General features: G+C 37.4%; 1 protein-coding gene across 1 annotated transcript in view; it reads left to right on the top strand.

Annotated features, from left to right (window-relative positions):
* CFTR (CF transmembrane conductance regulator) overlaps positions 1-18867 on the top strand; it is a 184657-nt gene that overhangs the window by 31209 nt on the left and 134581 nt on the right. Inside the window, exons 2-3 of the mRNA XM_047763595.1 lie at positions 2555-2665; positions 6280-6388. Of these exons, the coding sequence (XP_047619551.1) occupies positions 2555-2665; positions 6280-6388 (220 nt within the window). The remainder of the gene's footprint in view (positions 1-2554; positions 2666-6279; positions 6389-18867) is intronic.

Raw genomic sequence — 18867 nt, 5'->3', positions numbered from 1 at the left:
CTGTATCTGAATGGTAAGCACACTATACTATATGCAACTGTGTATCTCTACCCAACTCTGTTCAGTGACTTTATATTCAGTGGCTTGAAATCATTCATGGTGGGAGTATTTACACCACAGAAACTGGCAAATGCTATGTCACTTTGCTGTGTGTGTGGTTTTTTTTTTTTTTTTGTCATTCATTCATTCATTCCTGGAGAAAGCATGGTTAAAGATTTGCCAGCATACCACACCACTCACTGCAGTGTGCTTTTTGTCTCCCTACTTCTAGACCCTTCTTTCAGCGCTTTCTAGAACAACCCACCATGCCTAATTTTTCTAAACAGGGAAAGCTGAACTTAGTAATGGAAGAAATGAAGTCAGAAAAATATGACAAAAATCTAGTCTTTACCATTTTGTAGCAGACATACTAGCACCTCTGAACTCCCATTTCTTTATTCTTAAAATAGGACAAAGATCCCTTTTTGTTACCTATGGAGAATTTCAAATAAAAATCACAATGTGCTAATATTTGTAAAAGTGCTATATACACATACTTTTAAAATTAGTAGTACACACTTGCTTCACATTTTCACCTTTTTTCTTCCTTTTTTATGGTCACATCCATGGCATATGGAAGTTCCCAGGCCAGGGATCGAATTTGGGCCACAGTTTTGATCTACGCCACAGCTGCAGCAATGCCAGCTCCTTAACCACTGCACCAGGCTAGGGATCAAACCCATAACATCGCAACCACAAATCACTGCATTTGGATTCTTAACCCACTGCACCACAGCAGGAACTCCACATTTTAACCTCTTGACTTAAGTTTACAAAGGCTTATAACAGCACAATGGAGGTTATATGCTAAATTGCTGTCCCAGATTTTTTACTGCCTAACTACCCCCTATAATCTTCCAGTGCTTAACTTGGATACTGGATGGCAAGGGCCAGGTGCCAGGAGTATGTGCCACTCAGACGATGTCCACTGCAGATGCAGTATGAGCTTGGCACTTCTTAAGCTGCTGTGCTCAGACTGTCCTCGACTATTTCCCTTCTTGTTCTCCAGGAAAAATTGCACTGGGCAATAAAGATGAAACTTAATTATCACCCTTTGTTGAGGTTTGAAGGCTCTTGTTAAGATGCAAAGATTTCAAGTTGATAGGAAAAACTGACACATTAAGCCATTGTCACTCAATATCCTAGTCAGAAATGGTTACTGAAATGACTTAGTCTTTGAGTTGGGTCCTAATTCAGTTAAATTTTAAGGAAGAATAAGTTGTAGAAATAGCAGGAACGAGGGGTGTAAACAAGAATCTAGACCACTGGGGTGGGAGGGCTGAAAGTGAACAAGAGAGACTTCTGCAAAGTCTGAAGGTTCTGGTTGCTGTGAAACAATGTCAAAATGTTTGCATTTGGCATAGCACTTCCTCTTTTTATTCTCAATGGTTTCGCTAGAATACTTTTCCTTTTACAAGTTTATTTTGCCTCTCAGATCTTGTTATATCACTCCCTTTTTGATTTTTGAAATCTATGGGAAACATGCATTTTGATATGTTACCAAAGTCTCAGTGACACAAATTTTAGACGTTTCTGAAGAAAAGAAAGAAGCTAAGGGTAAAAGCATATGTTAGGAATCATTAATTCCACATTCAATTCCTTTCTTTAATAAATATACGAAATTTCACATGAGAAAGGTCTCCTTTGCTCAAATTTCATAAAGAAGTGTCTCTCTGTAACCATTTCTGTATTATACTTCTCTCGCTCCCCCTCCCTCCTCTTGGTTTTCCTTTTTCTTTGACTTCTTTTTTAGATTTTATGTCTGCGAAGATTATTTTGCTTTACTCACAATAGCTGGAAACAATGTATGTGAAAATAACTGAAGTATCCTGCCCAATTATTTACGGTGCTAAAGTCCCCAGTTTTCATCATAAATTGTTATTTATTAGATGTGTAGTGGGCAGATGTGCGTAAATGCTGTGGAGTGAGGAGACAAAACATAAGAAAATTATGATCCCCACCCTCATTCAGAGGTGATGATTAAGTCAACAAATTGATACACACTACTCATTAACCCTCCAGCTACAGTCAGTTCATTCAACAAGTAGCTCATTACTCACTACTCTGTACTACAGTTAACAAAATTATATAAGAGTGTCAAATGAGGGTCTATCTTCTTATTCACAGATCGTTTTATAGTTGAAGCTATAGAGAATAGACTTTAGCAAACTCTAAACTCCTGTATCTGATTATTTTGGGGATTTTTTTTTAAGAAGAATGCTTTTCATATAGAATGTTTAGCAGTTTGTCTTTTCCCTTGGGAAGGATTCTACCATTGTTCTTGATCCTTTTAGACAAAGCTATAGTCTCATCAGTTCAGGAGTGCTGATGTTTTATACAGTTGTTTTGTGTAAGATACGAATCCCTGACATTTCTATAAGTTTACTTATTTTCTTCTTATATGCATCACCATTTTTAACATGCTAGAAGATTTGAAACCATATCTGATTCCAAGTCCACATTGGAGAGCAAATCAAGTTAATATTTTAATCTTTCTCTCCTCTCTTCATTTTAGCTGGACCAGACCAATTTTGAGAAAAGGATATAGACAGCGCCTGGAATTGTCAGACATATACCATATCTCTTCTTCTGACTCTGCTGACAATCTGTCTGAAAAATTGGAAAGGTATGTTCATGCACATTGTTTAATAGTTGAAGAGAGAGGTTAATAGTATTAATTACTTAGAGAATAGAGAAGTGACAGTGGAGAGTTTAATTCGCCGGATCGTCAACCCACTGAGCAAGGGCAAGGACCAAACCCGCAACCTCATGGTTCCTAATTGGATTCGTTAACCACTGCGCCACGAAGGGAACTCCAAAATGGCATATTTCAAATAGGAACATCTTACTTTTCAGATGATGTGTCAATCAATGAAAAATTAAAAAATGGAGCTCCCTTTGGGCTCAGTAGGTTGAGAACTGAAGATGTCTGTGTAGATGCAGGTTTGATCACTGGCCTCACTCAGTGGGTTAAGGATCCAGCATTGCTGCAAGCTGTGGCATAGGTTTCAGATGCTGTTCGGATCCAGCGTTGCTGTGGCTGTGGCATAGGCCTCAGCTGCAGCTCTGATTCATCCCTGACCTGGGAACTTCGATATGCTGAAGGTGTGGCCGTAAGAGGAAAAAAAAGATTTAAAAAATGGAAGGATTGAAAAAAAGAGAAACATTTTCCTGAGGAATTAAAAAAAAAAATACATATATGGATTCTTTGAATTCTGAGAAGTTACCTGTCTTTAAAGTACATTAAGTGGATTTTGTGAAGACTGAAATAACATCTTTATGAAGCAAGTTGTGTATATTTGCCTCCAGAATCTTTTTTTTTTTTTTTGTCTTTTTGCTATTTCTTTGGGCCGCTTCTGTGGCATATGGAGGTTCCCAGGCTAGGGGTCCAATCGGAGCTGTAGCTGCCGGCCTACGCCAGAGCCACAGCAACATGGGATCCGAGCCGTGTCTGCAACCTACACCACAGCTCATGGCAACGCTGGATCCTTAACCCACTGAGCAAGGGCAGGGACTGAACCTGCAACCTCATGGTTCCTAGTCGGATTCGTTAACCACTGCGCCATGACGGGAACTCCTCCCTCCAGAATCTTAATGCATTAATACAAATGTACATCCTCGGAAATCTTGAGGTAATGGCTATTGGATATCAAAGAAATTTCATATCTTTGAGTACACATTGAATGGCAGGTGTAGTATCTCCTTTCAGCCACTCTGAAAGGAAAGCATTATCTCCATCTTATAGAAGAGCAAATTGAGAATCAGAAAAATGATGTAATTTTCCAGTTAATAACTGATGGTGCCATGGTTCAAACCCAGGTGTATACTTCTGCCTCCCCAGAAACAATGTTTCCCATTGTAAAGAAATCTTCTTTTCTAAGAATATTGGTTATAATCCTTTTGTTTGTCAGTGACAGAAACCTAATTAACTAGCTTAAGTAAATAAAAAGAGGGAATTTATTGGCTCGTGTAGTCTACCTGTGTGAAGGCTAGGAAGAGGACTGGCCTTAGGAACTCAGTGGAACCAGGGACTGGTTTTATTCTCTTAGACCAGCTTCCTCCATGCAGTGGATCCTCAGAACTCTTTGCTCATATCTTTATAGACCACAGAGGAAAGAGTCCTTTCTCCTTGGCCAACTGTGGAAAAATCCCAGAAATTTCTCAATCACAAGCTTTCTCCTTGGACCAGCAACAGTCTCTGAATAAGCTAGACTGGTCTGGTGCCAGCAGTACAGGGTCTGATACCAGATGAAGGGGAAAGAGGGGAGGGAGCTGGCAAAAAAAAAGAAAAGAAAGAAAAAAAGAAAAAGAACAATAAGAAAGAAGTACCTATTTTTTTAACTGCCCAAAAATAAAATAGACTTTCAATTTGTTTATCTTATTTTCATTAAACTCATTGAATTTCTTTTGAAATTTCAAGGCAAATAAAATATTCAACCTTATTTTTTCTTGATTTTAATTCAAAGAATTAGGCTAATGGGAGTAGTAAGTTCACATTTCCAGGATCAAGGACCAGCACCTATCATTGAGCACTTATTTCTGTGTAAGTGCCATGAAGCCTGAGGGCAGGGATTTTTTTTTTTTTTTTTTTGATTTGTTCTGTTTATCATGTGCCTGGAGTAGAGTCTAAAATAGAGTCTGATATATACAGTGGTCCTAAGTGGATCCCCCAGAGACACCAAAATCTCTGGATGCTTTAGCCCCTTATATTAAATGGCATAGTATTTGCATATAGCCTACACAATCCTCTTGTACATTTAAATCACCTCTAGCTTACTTATAATACCTAAAAAATGTAAATATTATGTAAATAGTTTCTGACACATGACAAAATTCAAGTTTTGCTGTTTGGAACTTTCTGGATTTGCACGTGTGTATGAATATTTTCTATCCCAAGTTGGTTGAGTCTGTGGGTGTGGAACCCACAGACACAAAGGGCCAACTATAATAGGTGCTCAGTAAATATTTGTTGAATGAGTGGTTGATGATTGAATGTGAAGTGGCTAGCATGTAACAACCTGTAACACTGCTGCAGAGATAGAATACATAACTATAACACATTGTAGGTATATCAGCAAATCCAAAATAAGCTCTAAATGGATGCTAAGGGAAAGAGTAATCAGTGTAGGACTTGGTGAATCACTGAATGACATGGATGGGAGGCAGGTCCTGTGTGTGTGAGTGAGAGGGTGGGAAAGAGTGTGAGGAGGTAGACAGATGGCAGAGGGTAATTAAGGCATTCTAGATAGCAAGCTTCTCAGGGAAGTCAGTGGCCATGCACAATGCCATGCCTGCCAAACTCGCCCTCAAATCTGAGTTTGTGCTCTTCCTTTAGAGTAACTTAGAACCACCTCTAATAGTGGTAGATGGATAGTAATGCCCATGGCTGATGATAAAATTCAAAGTCCTTATCTAGTTCTTTCCTGTGAAACTTCTCATCTCTGTACTGTTTAAAGATGAAGATGAGAATAAGATTTATGGCTATGTTTTATCCACTTGGGAAGAGAGAATTTTTATTAACAGGAAGCAGTGGTAATAATTTAAGTATAATCAGTTGATGAACATATAGTATTTAAAAGATAACAAGACATTTATTTGGTATCAAAAATCTTCAGACTACTTAGTTCTGCTCCTACCAGAAATTATAGAATTTGATTGTTTCCAAAAAATTTATTGTAAAGAATGACTCTACTAGTTGAAAATGAAGTTTAATTGTATTTGTTTCATATCTCTACATTTAAAAGCAAAGTCCAAATAACATGTTTTTCTAGTGTTAAATTACAGAAAATTCCGCCTGACTTTTAATCTTGATTTTGGTTTGACAGTTGAATTTTGTAAAATCCACTACAATCCTAAACAAATGAAGAGGAAAAAAAATTAAATATTTGTTTATTTTTCACCTTGTTCTAAGCACAGCAATGTGTATTTGAAAGTCATAATTTATTTGTCTACTTTTTGCATTAATTGCTTTTTAAAGCCTAGAACCTTTCTTTAACACATAAAGTGTGGCTTTTTCATGAAGTTAACTCCCTGAAAACTGATATATCATGGAACATTGAATTCTGCCAAATATCTGTCTTAGTATTAGTGTTGGAAATTCCCCTTAATATTTTGTCTCTTTAGTCACTTGGGTTAATTTCCTTGAATGTACTTTTGTGACTGAAACTATGTTAATGGCAATAGAAGAACTCAAATATTTGTACATGCAACTCACTGGTCCTACTTTTTATTCTTTTGCAGAGAATGGGACAGAGAACTGGCTTCAAAGAAGAATCCCAAACTCATTAATGCCCTTCGGCGATGTTTTTTCTGGAGATTTATGTTCTATGGAATCATATTATATTTAGGGGTAAGGATCTCATTTGTAAGTTCATTATGGATAAAATAATGATATTCACTTTTAGGATTATAAAAGGAATAGGGTAATCTCGTAGAGGGGTAAAAGACTAATCTAACTCCAAATACAAATAAGCCACTAAAACTCTAGTAGAGACTAGTAAAAATGCTTTGGAACTAAGATTTCCTGGAACACAGGTGACAATTTACAATTTAAAATGGGTCCTGTAAGAAGTTCCGTCATGGCTCAGTGATGAATGAACCCAAACTAGTACCCATGAGGACGCGGGTTCGATCCCTGGCCTTGCTCAGTGGGTTAAGGATCCGGTGTTGCTATGAGCTGTGGTGTAGATCACAGATGTGGCTCAGATCCCACATTGCTGTGTGGCTGTGGCATAGGCCAGTGACTACACCTCCGATTGGACTGCTAGCCTGGGAACCTCCGTCTGTTGTGGATGTGGCCCTAAAAAGAGAAAAATAAATAAATAAATAAATAAATAAATAAAATGGGTCCAGTAAAATAAGGTTTTTTTTAAGATATTATTTTCTGTTACTATCCCAAATCACATTATCTTACTGGTTTATGAGATTGCCAGTGACTTTATTTTCCTGTATTCAATAGAAGAAAGTCAGGAGACAATGTCTGGAGAAGAATTAGGTAAAATTCAGCCAATTATATAGGTGACTGTTTGTAATATTCTGAAACCATTTCTGTGTGCCAAATTCTTTCAAGCAAAAAAAAAAAATAGCACAAATTTGAAATTTGGCAGTGAGGTAATTCTGCAGTATGTTTTCTGTCTCCTCTCTCTTCATCATTGTGAAGAGGGCTCCCAGCCTGAGGACCCCAGTCTTTGTGGTGTTGAAGTGCAGCCCAGGATGTTCCCCAGATGATGTCAATTGTGACGCTGATATATTAATTTTTACGTCATCAGAGCATCGATTTGAATCCTTGATTGTCACCCGTAAAAGCGATGGCAAGTTGAAAACTGATTTAGTCTTCAAATAAAGGCTGTGTACAGTATTTTCTTTGGGAGGTTAGGTACCAATTGGGTGGATCTATATTGTAATTATATTGATCTTCATGTCTCTGAAAGTAAGGGGTGCCATAGTGTCTCCCAAAGAGATGTCACACAAGTTGCATTGCTTCAAGAACTTGGACTTAATGCACACCAAATAATTCATTTAAACATTTATTTTGACAAAGATGACCAAAGTTAGGTCCAGAAGGTTTTGTAATGCTCTTGATAACCTTTTGAAGAAATTCTGCTGGTTTTTAAAATCTGTCTATGTATGTATGTATGCATGTATATATCTAGCTGTCTATCTATCACATATCTATCTTTCTCTAAAGAAACCTGCAGCAGTTTGGATGTGAAAAATATTTTATTTGTAAATACGAATAAGGTAGCTGAAGAATTAATTATCTTTTAAGATACCTTTGAGGTGATTTTTCTTGCACCCAGAGCTTTGGGAAAATTTTTATTTATAGCTTCTGATTCTGTTTGACATAATTTTTCAAAATATGTATTGTTGTTTGCCTTAATGACTATACTCTCTGCATTTGAATCAGTGTATAGAAGAACAGTTCACTCTCGCCATATCATATGGTAACACAACATTCTCAATAGGTCATCATGGGTTGAAGTGGACTTCCTTCCTTCCTTCCTTCCTTCCTTCTTTCCTTCCTTCCTTCTTTCCTTCCTTCATTTCTTTCTTCCTTTCTTCCTTTCTTTCTTTCTTTCACTTTTTAGGGCCATACCCATGGCATATGGAAGTTCCAAGGCTAGGGGTCAAATTGGAGCTCCTGGCCTACACCACAGCCACAGCAACATGGGATCCGAGCCACATCTGCAACCTACACCACAGCTCACGGCAACACTGGTTCCTTAACCCACAGAGCCTCAACGGAAATTCCCGAAGTGAGCTGTATTTCAAACAATTGTTATGTCACAGCTAAGACTGTGGTAAAACTCCAAGTTTTCTCTAGTCATGTTCTTCATCACAGGCTGTTATACTGTTACCGTAAGCACAACTGAGTAGAAGCTGGAAGAGAGGATGGATTATTAAACCTCTTTTATGCTCTGCCTATTGTGAGATAATTTATTCCTCTAGAATCTACCAGCATAGGAATTTCATGTGAACAAAAGCACTCACCTAGGAGTTCCCATTGTAGCTCAGCGGGTTAAGAACATAACGTAGTGTCCATGAGGATGCTGGTTAGATCCCTGGCCTCACTCAATGGGCTAAATATCTGGCTTTGCCACAAGCTGCAGCATAGGTTGCAGATGTGGCTCGGATCTAGTGTTGCAGTGGCTGTGGCATAGACCTATAGGTAGCTCCTATTTGACTCCTGGACCAGGAACTTCCATATGCCGTAGGTGTGGCCCTAAAAAGGAAGAAAAAAAAAAGGCACTCACCTAAATATGAAAATTTAGATGATACATGAACACATTTCTAAAATTTATTTTTTGGTCTGGTATTCACAGATTAAAAAATAAAGAAAATATCGCTTAATATTTATTGAGTAACTAATATGTTCCAGGTTCAGCATTAAGTTCTTTGTGTAGATTATTTATTTGAGTCCCCTAGTAAGTCTGTGGAGCAGATGTTATCTCTAATATACAGAAAAGGAAATTGAGATGCAGGAAATTAAGTAACTTTTCCAAAGTTACCCGTGTGTGAATTTGAGTGATAGGCAGATCTCTTTGGCTCCAAAGCCTATGACCCTTCTGTTGGATCAGATTACAGTTGCTGTACAGCTGTACTTACAATGATTACACGTAGGTGCTCAGCAGATGGTAAGCATAGTGATCAGTCTTGGGTCTGCCAAGGTTCTTTGCATCTTCTCGGACAAAGCAGGTTAAAAACTCAAAGGTTGAAGATTCTTCCAGAGTCACCTCAGGGATAAATCTAAAGAAAGTTCAGAGCAGGTGGCAGGACAGCAGAACCAACGGATTCTTCCCACCTACACTTGAAAAAGAACCGTGTGAAATACACCCAAGAGCCAGCAGTGCTAAGGGTCCAATGTATAGACAAAATTAAGGGGTAGAAGAACGGAGTGGATGTGGAAACAGACAACTTAAACTTTCAAGCTTAAAATTATCCCAGCAAAAGGAATCTTAGAGCCTTTCTAGGTGTTTTCACTACCCAGGGGTGGGAATGAGGGGTGTGAGTGGTGCTCCCCGAGCTAAGCTGAGCCCCGGGCAACTGGTCTGGAATCGACAGCATGTTTGAAGGCAAAGCTGATTTCCATCAGTTCATCTTCCACCGATAACCAGCCGAATACAGATGAGGAGAAGAACTGATGGGGAAAGCAGTTGAAATGTGTATGGCAAGAAGGCTGGAGAGGAAACTGACCTTGGCAATGGCAATGGCACGGTGTGGTGAGACTGTGGATTTCTCAGCCTTGTTACGGAGAACTCCTTCCCCCCGCCCCCGCTGTGACTGTGCAGTTTTAAGTAGTGAACATGTTGAAAACTGTTAAATCTTTAAGAATGTATATAACCATTATGGTCATTAAGATGAGTGCAGATTTTCAGGGCCTTTGATCTCTCCATTCTTTTTGGTCTGTTATAGGAAGAAAAGAGGGGGAGAAAATTTCACTATCCTCTGTCCTTTTAAACAACTTGTACTAATGCCTTAGTATGTATTGTATTCTTTCTGGGCATTTTGCCTTTCTTCTGTGTGTGTCATCTTGGTAGTTTTAAAGTTCTATTAAATGAGCAAGGATTCTTGAAGTCGCTGTAACACCATTCTTGGTAAAAGATGGACATACTTTCAAAATGTCCTGTATGTTCTCAGCCCCTCTAAGCTAAGGATGATTGTGGTATAAAGAGTATCTGAATGGTTTCAGGACTGATAGAAAAAGCACTGGTAAAATTTGCTGTTGACTGCGAAAGGTTAAGGAAAAAAAGGAAATGTCATCATGTAAGAGTTTATCTCTCTGCAGTACTGCTGTAATTTTAAATCATATTAGCTATGGCTGCTCATAATTAACTGTGTACTTGTTTTTCCTCCATGTGACTCAGCAGCCAGATATAACATTGTCTTTAATATTTAAGACTCCTAGCACGGAAGAGAAATTGGCTGTTGAAGAACTGAGTGTGGGAGTCAGTTAAGGACATTCCAAGGGGAGCCAAGTGAAGGGAGTTCTGTATGCAGATTACTAAGAGACTATGGCTATCACGGTATACTTAATCTGATAAGAAATTCACAAGCGTTCACTCAAATATATTTCTGATGTCTAGGCAGCTCTGGGCATGTTTCCATCATCAAATTGAGATACCTGTTAGTGCCAGTTCAGTCAAACTGCTATTATTATTTAAATTTCTTATACTCCAAGAAGTTTAAGGGCAGAAAGAAGTCTTAATGGTCATTCTGCTAGAATTCTCAATCCCACCATGTATCTTACAAAAGAAGGTCGTTGTCCCTTATGTTTTGACCAAGACTTGGGGCAGGCATTTGAGTTCAGGCATACTGCTAAGGAAGGAGTGTTTGGAAGGATACTGCACACAGTCTCGGCTTAGCACTTTGACTTATGGCCCTTTGACCTAAAGTCAGCTACCTCCAAAGAATCTTCGTAGATGCCTGCCATGGAGGACTCTTTTCTTGGTTTCCTCTCCCATCCCCCCATATCTAGCTGCTTCTCTAACTGCAGCAGGAACTTGAATATACTAATCCTTCTCCACTCATTCTATATCCTATTTCTACCCTCTGCTAGAACCCCCATCTCTAACTCACACACTGTACTTCCTTGTGCTACCTGGATCATTCTACCCAGTTCCTGTGACAAGGTTTGGAAAATCATGGGGTTTAGGTTTTTTTGAAACATAATTTTTACAGTAATCAGCAGCCCCACCCCAGATAATGTGGTTTAATTGGTGAGGGATGGGCTCTGGGCTTAAGTTCCCAAGGTGATACTGATTGAGGTAGATAAGCAGAATTTGATCAGTGAATGCATCTGACTTTGACTAGACTCTAAGGTGAGGGATGTGGCTTGGCTGTGGTAGAGGCGGAACTTTTTAGTTTGATTTGTTTAATGATAATACTGAAAACATTTTAAACATAAAAATAAATATTAACACCTTTAATGACAGGAAGGCAGTGTTTCTCAAACTTTTATGTGCATACCAATCACTGCTTTCTCTGATCTGGCTAACATGCAAATTCTGATTCAGAAGATTTTGGGTGGAATTTAGATCTTGCATTTCTGAAAGCTCCCAGGTGAAGATCTCTTTGCCTTAGCTCCTTGCTTTCAGTAGCAAGGACTTACAGGTCATGGAAGAAAAGAAGGCCTAGTTAGAAGTTACAGTTGTTTATGAAAAGAGGAGTAGATGGGCTAATTATGGCCAAGGAGCCCCTGAATGAAAGCAACAGGAATTCCACTGGATTAAATGTGACTAAGGGTTTACTGCAAGGTCCCAAAGTTAACTCTTAACTTTCTAGGTATTCCTCTGGCACTCTTGCAAAACTCCACTGGAGAGAAGTCGATGACAGAGTGAGTGGAGATGGCAAAGACACAGCTAAGAAGGACTCTGTTTCTCTTCCAAGACTGCACAGGGGAGATGGTCCATCTCTTCCTGTAGAAATATTGATGACACAAGTTGGTTAGGTTTTTATGGTACTATTGAACAGAAAGGTACTCCAAGAGCATTTAGCATTATGTGTGCTTTTGAAAGTGAACTTGGAAATCCAATACCATGTCTGGTAGGATATTGTATCTAGGGCAAAATGCATCTTTTATTCCTTCATTTCTTCCTTTCTTTCTTTCTTTTTTCTTATTAGGGCCGCACCTGTGGCATAGGGAGGTTCCCAGGCTAGGGGTCAAATTGGAGCTACAGCTGCCAGCCTAAACCACAGCCACAGCAACGCAGGATCTGAGCCACGTTTGCAACCTACAGCTCCTGGCAAGGCCAGATCCTTAACCCACTAAGCAAGGCCAGGGATCAAACCCCCAACCTCACAGTTCCTAGTAGGATTCATTTCTGCTGCACCACAATGGGAACTCCAAAATACTGCTTTTCTTACATGAAATTTTTAAACAAAATTGATTTATAAATTAGGAATTGTCTGTGACCATGTACTTAGCAACTTAAACTGGAAATGAAGGGGCCCACTTTCCTCATTCTTGGTGTGACTCTGGTGCCTCTTTATTTCTCATCGTTAACCAGTATCCAATGGTGACTAATGAGTGTGATGTGGTGAAAGTACAGAGTTTCTATGCTCCCTTCTGTCTCTTAACTTCATGTTTATGATATAGGGCCTAGAGAAATGGTATTTATATTAAATTACAGTGATATTAACTTATAGCTCGATTTGGTAGGTTGATGTTGAACTAATCACAGTGCTTGAATATATGATCAACTGAAGGAGAGCAGGTCATCTTATAATATGTTCATTTTGATTTAAAGTTTTGAACAAGAGGGAGGCTGTGGAGTCAAACTGTCTAGTTCAAATCCCAATCTTACTGCTGGCTAGCTGTGAGACACTGGGCAAGTTATTTAAACTCTCTTTGTCTCAGTTTCTTTAGTTAAAAATGGAGACATATTAATATATGCATATATGCATATGTGCAGTAGCACATATTCCACAGAATTATTGTGAGAATTAAACAAGTTAAGCATGTAGAATAGACCCTGGTCCATAGCAAGTGCTTCATAAATGTTAACTATTACTGACATTAAATAGAATCTCTACCTACCTTTATAGATATCATTTGCATTTACATATTTCTCTGTATATGCTATAAGCAAGACTTAAAGTACCAATTTCATTTTTATAGGGCACAGGAAAATATTTTGCTAATGTTTAAAAATGATACCTAGATTCTTAGCATCACTTCAGAAATGTAAATTAGTATTTTAACAAATCTTTCATTATTGCATTTTCTGGATTAAACCTATTATTGCTGCTCTATCAGCAAATCTAGGAACATTTGCTTATAAAACTTGAAGGACATAGATTTATAATGAAGACATTGCTGGTGGAGAGATAATAAATCAATAAATACCCAAAGGAAAATACCAAAACCAAAATTCTTTTTTTTTTTTTTATTTTCCCACTGTACAGCAAGGGGATCAAGTTATCCTTACATGTATACATTACAATTACATTTTCCCCCCAGCCTTTCTTCTGCTGCAACATGAGTGTCTAGACAAAACCAAAATTCTTTAGGCACTGAATCTAAAAACACAATTCAGAGTAGACAGAGATATGATAATATTTTAGAGATTCTATTCTTGGTGAGGTAAATATTAATTTTTGTAAAAAACTATGTACAACTGAAGCAATGGAGAGGATGTATTTATTTATTTATTCTTGCTTTTGAAGGCTGCCCCTGCAGCACATGGAAGTTCCCAGGCTAGAGGTTGAATCGGAGCTACAGCTGCTGGCCCCCGCCACAGCCACAGCAATGCAGGATCCAAGCCGTGTATATGACCTACACCACAGCTCACAGCAATGCTGAATCCTTAACTCATTGAGCAAAGCCAAGAATCAAACCCAAATCCTCATGGATACTGATTGGATTTGTTTCTGCTGAGCCATGACGGGAACTCCAGCGTAGGTTTTATTTTCTATGCCGAATGTGGAAATATTTTTTCCTTTAGCGATTAGTATAAAGCCAAAAGTTTCCATCAGACCCTAGTGTATCAAGATGAACAAAAATTTGACACTCATGCTTACCTTATCAAAAGCAGAATCTTAAGCCTTTGCTTTGCTGTATAAGCCAGTACTCTGTATTTTATGATTAATTCTGACTGTGTACCTGCATGTGTGTTTACTCTCTGCCATTTTCGTGGTAGGCATGTTTTCTTTTTATCATTTATCATTATAAGTTATATATACCTTTTCAACAAAATTTTATTATTTTAAGTGTTGTTTACGATTATGAAAATGATCAGGTAATTATTGATAAATTTGATGTTTATTCTTCCATTTTTTCCCCATGAGAATATGTACTTAATGAAGGGAGGTGTATCACTGCTTTACATGGTGGGTTATAAATCTATTTCTCCTCTTAATGTTTTGTGAAAGCCTTTTTTTGTCATTAAATATCTTACTACCTCATCATTTTAATGTTTAATGATTCATGTAGCTGTACCATAATTTATTTTATCAGTTCCTCTTCATTGAATATTTATATTGCCTCTAATTTTTTACTGTTGTAAATGAATCCTTTGATGCACATCCCTTAGAAGCTTAATTCTGCTAGATTTTCCAGTTGCCTTCCAGAAAAGATGTACTAATTTACTTTACTGATACCAAAGTATGAAAATTCAGTCCTCACTAACAATAGGTATTATCATTTTAAAAAATTTCCAAATTCTTTATTTTTTGGTTTTTGCTTTTTTAGGGCCACACCTGAGGCATATGGAGGTTCCCAGACTAGGGGTCGAATCGGAGCTACAGCTGCCAGCCTACACCACAGCCACTGCAACACCAGATCGGAGCTGAATCTGCGACCTACCCCACAGCTCACAGCAACGCTGGATCCTTAACCCACTGAGAGAGGCCAGGGATTGAACCCAAAACCCCATGGTTCCTAGATGGATTCATTTCCACTGCACCACAACAGGAACTCCAAATTTCCACATTCTAAGTGAAAAAGTATATTATCATTTTTTATTAGCATTACTTTTGGTTCCTAGTGAGTTTAAGCACTTTTTATATAGTAATTATATATTTATATATACATATTTTGGGGGGAGTGTTAATTACCTTTTCATGGCTTTTGTCTATTTTTATTTTGGTGTATTTATCTTTTTTTTGTTGAAATATGAAAGACTATTTTCCCCAGCTTGTCATTTGTTTCTGGTAATTTTTGCTAATTTTTTATTTTCTTGACAATCAGAGGTTTCTATTTTTAAAAATTTGCTGCTGACATCTGTAACTTTTTTTTTTCCTTCTGTTTTTGGCATTTGACATTTGAAAAAGCCCTCTCTGGCTAAATACTGTGGAAGCAGTTATTTCTGCTTTTATTATTTCATCTTTTACATATAACTACTGAATCCATTTGAATTCATTTGGATATATGTATAAAATAGAAGTCTAATTTTAAAAAATGAGTATCCAGTTTCTCCATTGTTTATTTCACTTTCTCCACTGAATTAAAATGCCGTGTTTCATTATATATACAATTGCTACATGTGCCTGGACCTGTTCTTGAACATTCCAGATAAATAAGTCTATTGTCATGCCACATATTGCTATAGATTTGTAATATAATTTAATATCCAGTAATGTAAACCTTCTCACACACTATTTTTATTCCTCAAATGTTTTTGGTTAGTCTCTCATTTTTCTTTCAAATGAAATTTAGAATCATTTTATCCATTGATTCAACAAGTATTTGCTGAGTGGACATTCTGTGCTAGGTATTGTACATGAGGTTGGGATAATTGCACAAATTAAGACCGACAGTCTCTGCTCTTTGGGTTAATTTATAAAAAAAAATCCACTTGGAATTCTGGTGAAGACTGATTTAATCTTATTAAATAACATGGAGGAGAATGTGATCTTTGCAATATTCAGGTTTTCTTTTTAGAAAGTTTAAACCTATTTATTTGAGATTAAAAATAGTCTTGGTAATGTTTTGTAGAATATATTTCAAGGTATTTATAGTAACTGTTGGTATTTACAGTGTATCTTTTGTTGTATTATTACTATAAATGGGATACTAATTTAATTGATTATTAAGCTTGGTATTTAGGAATGTATTTTCTTAGTATAGTTATTTTTTAAAACCTATGTTAAACACTTGGCTCACTTAAATTATGTAGACATTCTACACTGCTAATGATACTTTTGCTTCTCTTGTAATATTCATACCCTCACTGTTTTTCTCGTTAAGCTGTGTTAGCTAAAAGTCCTGGGAAAATGTTACATTGTACTACTAGCCAATATTCCCATTGTTTGTGTTTTCTTTATTCTAAATACTTTTTGAGTTTTATTTACTATAGTGCTGATTGTTGTTTTGAGGGAGAATTTCTATCACAGGTTAGTGAAATATCTTTATATTCAGATTTATTTGGAACATTTATCAGAAACAGATATTGAAGTTTTATCAGATTTCTTTACAGTTTTTGCTGAGATAATCATAGGTTCTGTAGTTATTGATGTTCTTTTAGTTAATCTCTCAATATTGAAAAATCTTAACTTCTCAGTATTTCTCAAATAATGTCCTAGTATTTCTGGGATTGAAATACATAAAATATAGTTAAAGCAAGTTGAAATGATGATCATAATAATGGTAATTTTACTGACTGCACACAATAGAAAACAATGTATCTTTAGATGTTTTTTAATGATTGTTTTCTGATTAATAATTATGTTTTGGATTTGGAATTATAATGTTTACAGTAAAGTTTTTTTGGGATTCATTAATTTAATATAACTGCAAGCATGAACCAAGTTTTCTGTTTTCACCCGAGTTTTCTTTCTTGGTCTAAATATCCAGTGGACATCCCTGTCTTTAGAAACATCTGGCCCTGTCCTAGGTATGCAAGTAGAACAGAAATGGTTAAAAGATTCAGGCTCATCTTCAGTGTCTTTGAGCTCTGGTCTGGAGGATCCCATGAGAGACCAGATGTATTTCCAGGAGGTATTTTCAGGCTTCCTCATTTTTTCCTGGGAAGCCGATCTAAATTGATTCATGATCCATTCCCAGCAGGAATGCAATTACTTGTGCTATTCTCTGACCTGACTTCCTCTACCCAGATGGCCTTCTGAATTCACACTATTCAGTCCTGTATCTCTCTGAGAAGAAAAAACACCCAGAGTGGCTGTCAGGAGACGTGCCAGATAATTGCCCAAGGAATCCTCATCCTCTACAATGGGAAGGATCAGACTCAGATCATATAATCTGAGATGTTAGCTCTGGAGAGGATCTTTAGTATCAGCTTGCTCCACCACTCAGTTTTTCAGTGAGCAAAGTGTCCAGAAAAGGAAAGCAACCAACATGACACAGTGTAGGTACCATGCTGGGATAAGAACTTGGGTTTGATGACTCTGCATTCGCTATTCCTGTGATGCTGACTTAAAATTTGGTAACAAGCTTCTTCTCTTATCTAAGTAAGTGAACCCTTAACTTCATTTTGATTTATGTCTGATTTAAAATTAATAAAATATTGTACCAAAATTTTAAATGAATTTACATTCCCCTTTATCACATTCAAGCTGGCTTGCACTATTTTATATGGTGGCAAATTGGGAAAATAGTTTGATAACAGGGCACACATAGCTTTCACATACCACGAATAGAGGACTGTGTTTCAGTCACTACAGGGGTGATTTTGCTAAAGGACTGCCCACATAGATTAAGCTAGATATCAGTTACCCCTTTGTTTTCCCTTCCAAATAATAAAATCAGGTGACATCTGTAAATGCTTTCATTATAAATATTAGGGAACGTGCTGCTTAAAACAGTAGGGAAAACCATGGAAGGGAGGAGTCTGGAGCGCTCATTTTGTCCTCGAACGTTGACAGTTACATGTTGCGGTGAGGTTTATGTTGTTTTGCTGTTGGCAGATGGTCCAGTTTTCTCTACCAAAAATAAATAGGGAGTTCCCATTGTGGGCTCAGCTGGTTAAGGACCTGATATCTCTGTGAGGATGCCAGTTCCATCACTGGCCTCACTGAGTGGGTTAAGGATCCAGTGTTGCTGCATGCTGTGGCATAGGTCTCAGATGTGGCTTGAGTCGGGTGTTGCTGTGGCTGTGGAGTAGCCTGCAACTGCAGCTCCTATTCCACCCTTGACGTGGGACCTTCCATATGCTGCAGATGTGGCCATAACAAGAAAAACGAAACACTCCCAAATAAATGGTTTTTATTTTTCTATCAACATGTACCCTCCCAGAATAATACTACCACTTACCATTGGGGAATAGCCATTGTTGTTCAAAGGATGTCATCTTTTGGTTGAGTCAAGATGACAAGTGATTCAGTCATGCAACAAGCAGAATGGGTGTCTGAATCAGAGTAATACATTTTTATTTATTTGTAAAGTTCAACTAAATAACAATTCAGCAAATGGGTCTATTATGATAGAGATGACAGATTACAGAGAAAATATAATAGTGATACAGTGGCAGGGACTTTAGTTTAAATTACTCAGCAGGAAAAAATCTTATATAAGCCTGTATATTCCTAACTCTAGACATTGTATGTGCAGCTCAATTACTAAAGTATTTCTCTTTTTCCTTAGAATGCTCTTTTTAGCATTCCATAGATAGGAGTTACTGCTTAGAAATATGTAATGTGACCTTTTTATCAGTGGTTCTATATTCAATAATTATCTATTAAGAAAATATATATGTATATGTTCTGAAGAAAGGAGAAAGATGTTTATGCTAATCATGATATAAGCAGTTGGACTCATGAGAAGCTGTTACAGCTCATAGTCCTCTGGTTATTGTTTTATAATGAACAGGAAATGATGTTTTATCAGTAGACATCAAATCTCCTTACTTAGGCTCTACTTCCTGGCCTCACAGA

Source organism: Phacochoerus africanus, chromosome 16 (assembly GCF_016906955.1).
Source record: "Phacochoerus africanus isolate WHEZ1 chromosome 16, ROS_Pafr_v1, whole genome shotgun sequence".
Lineage (NCBI taxonomy): Eukaryota > Metazoa > Chordata > Mammalia > Artiodactyla > Suidae > Phacochoerus > Phacochoerus africanus.
Note: the sequence above shows the minus strand (reverse complement) of the source record. Positions and strands in the feature narration are given on the sequence as shown.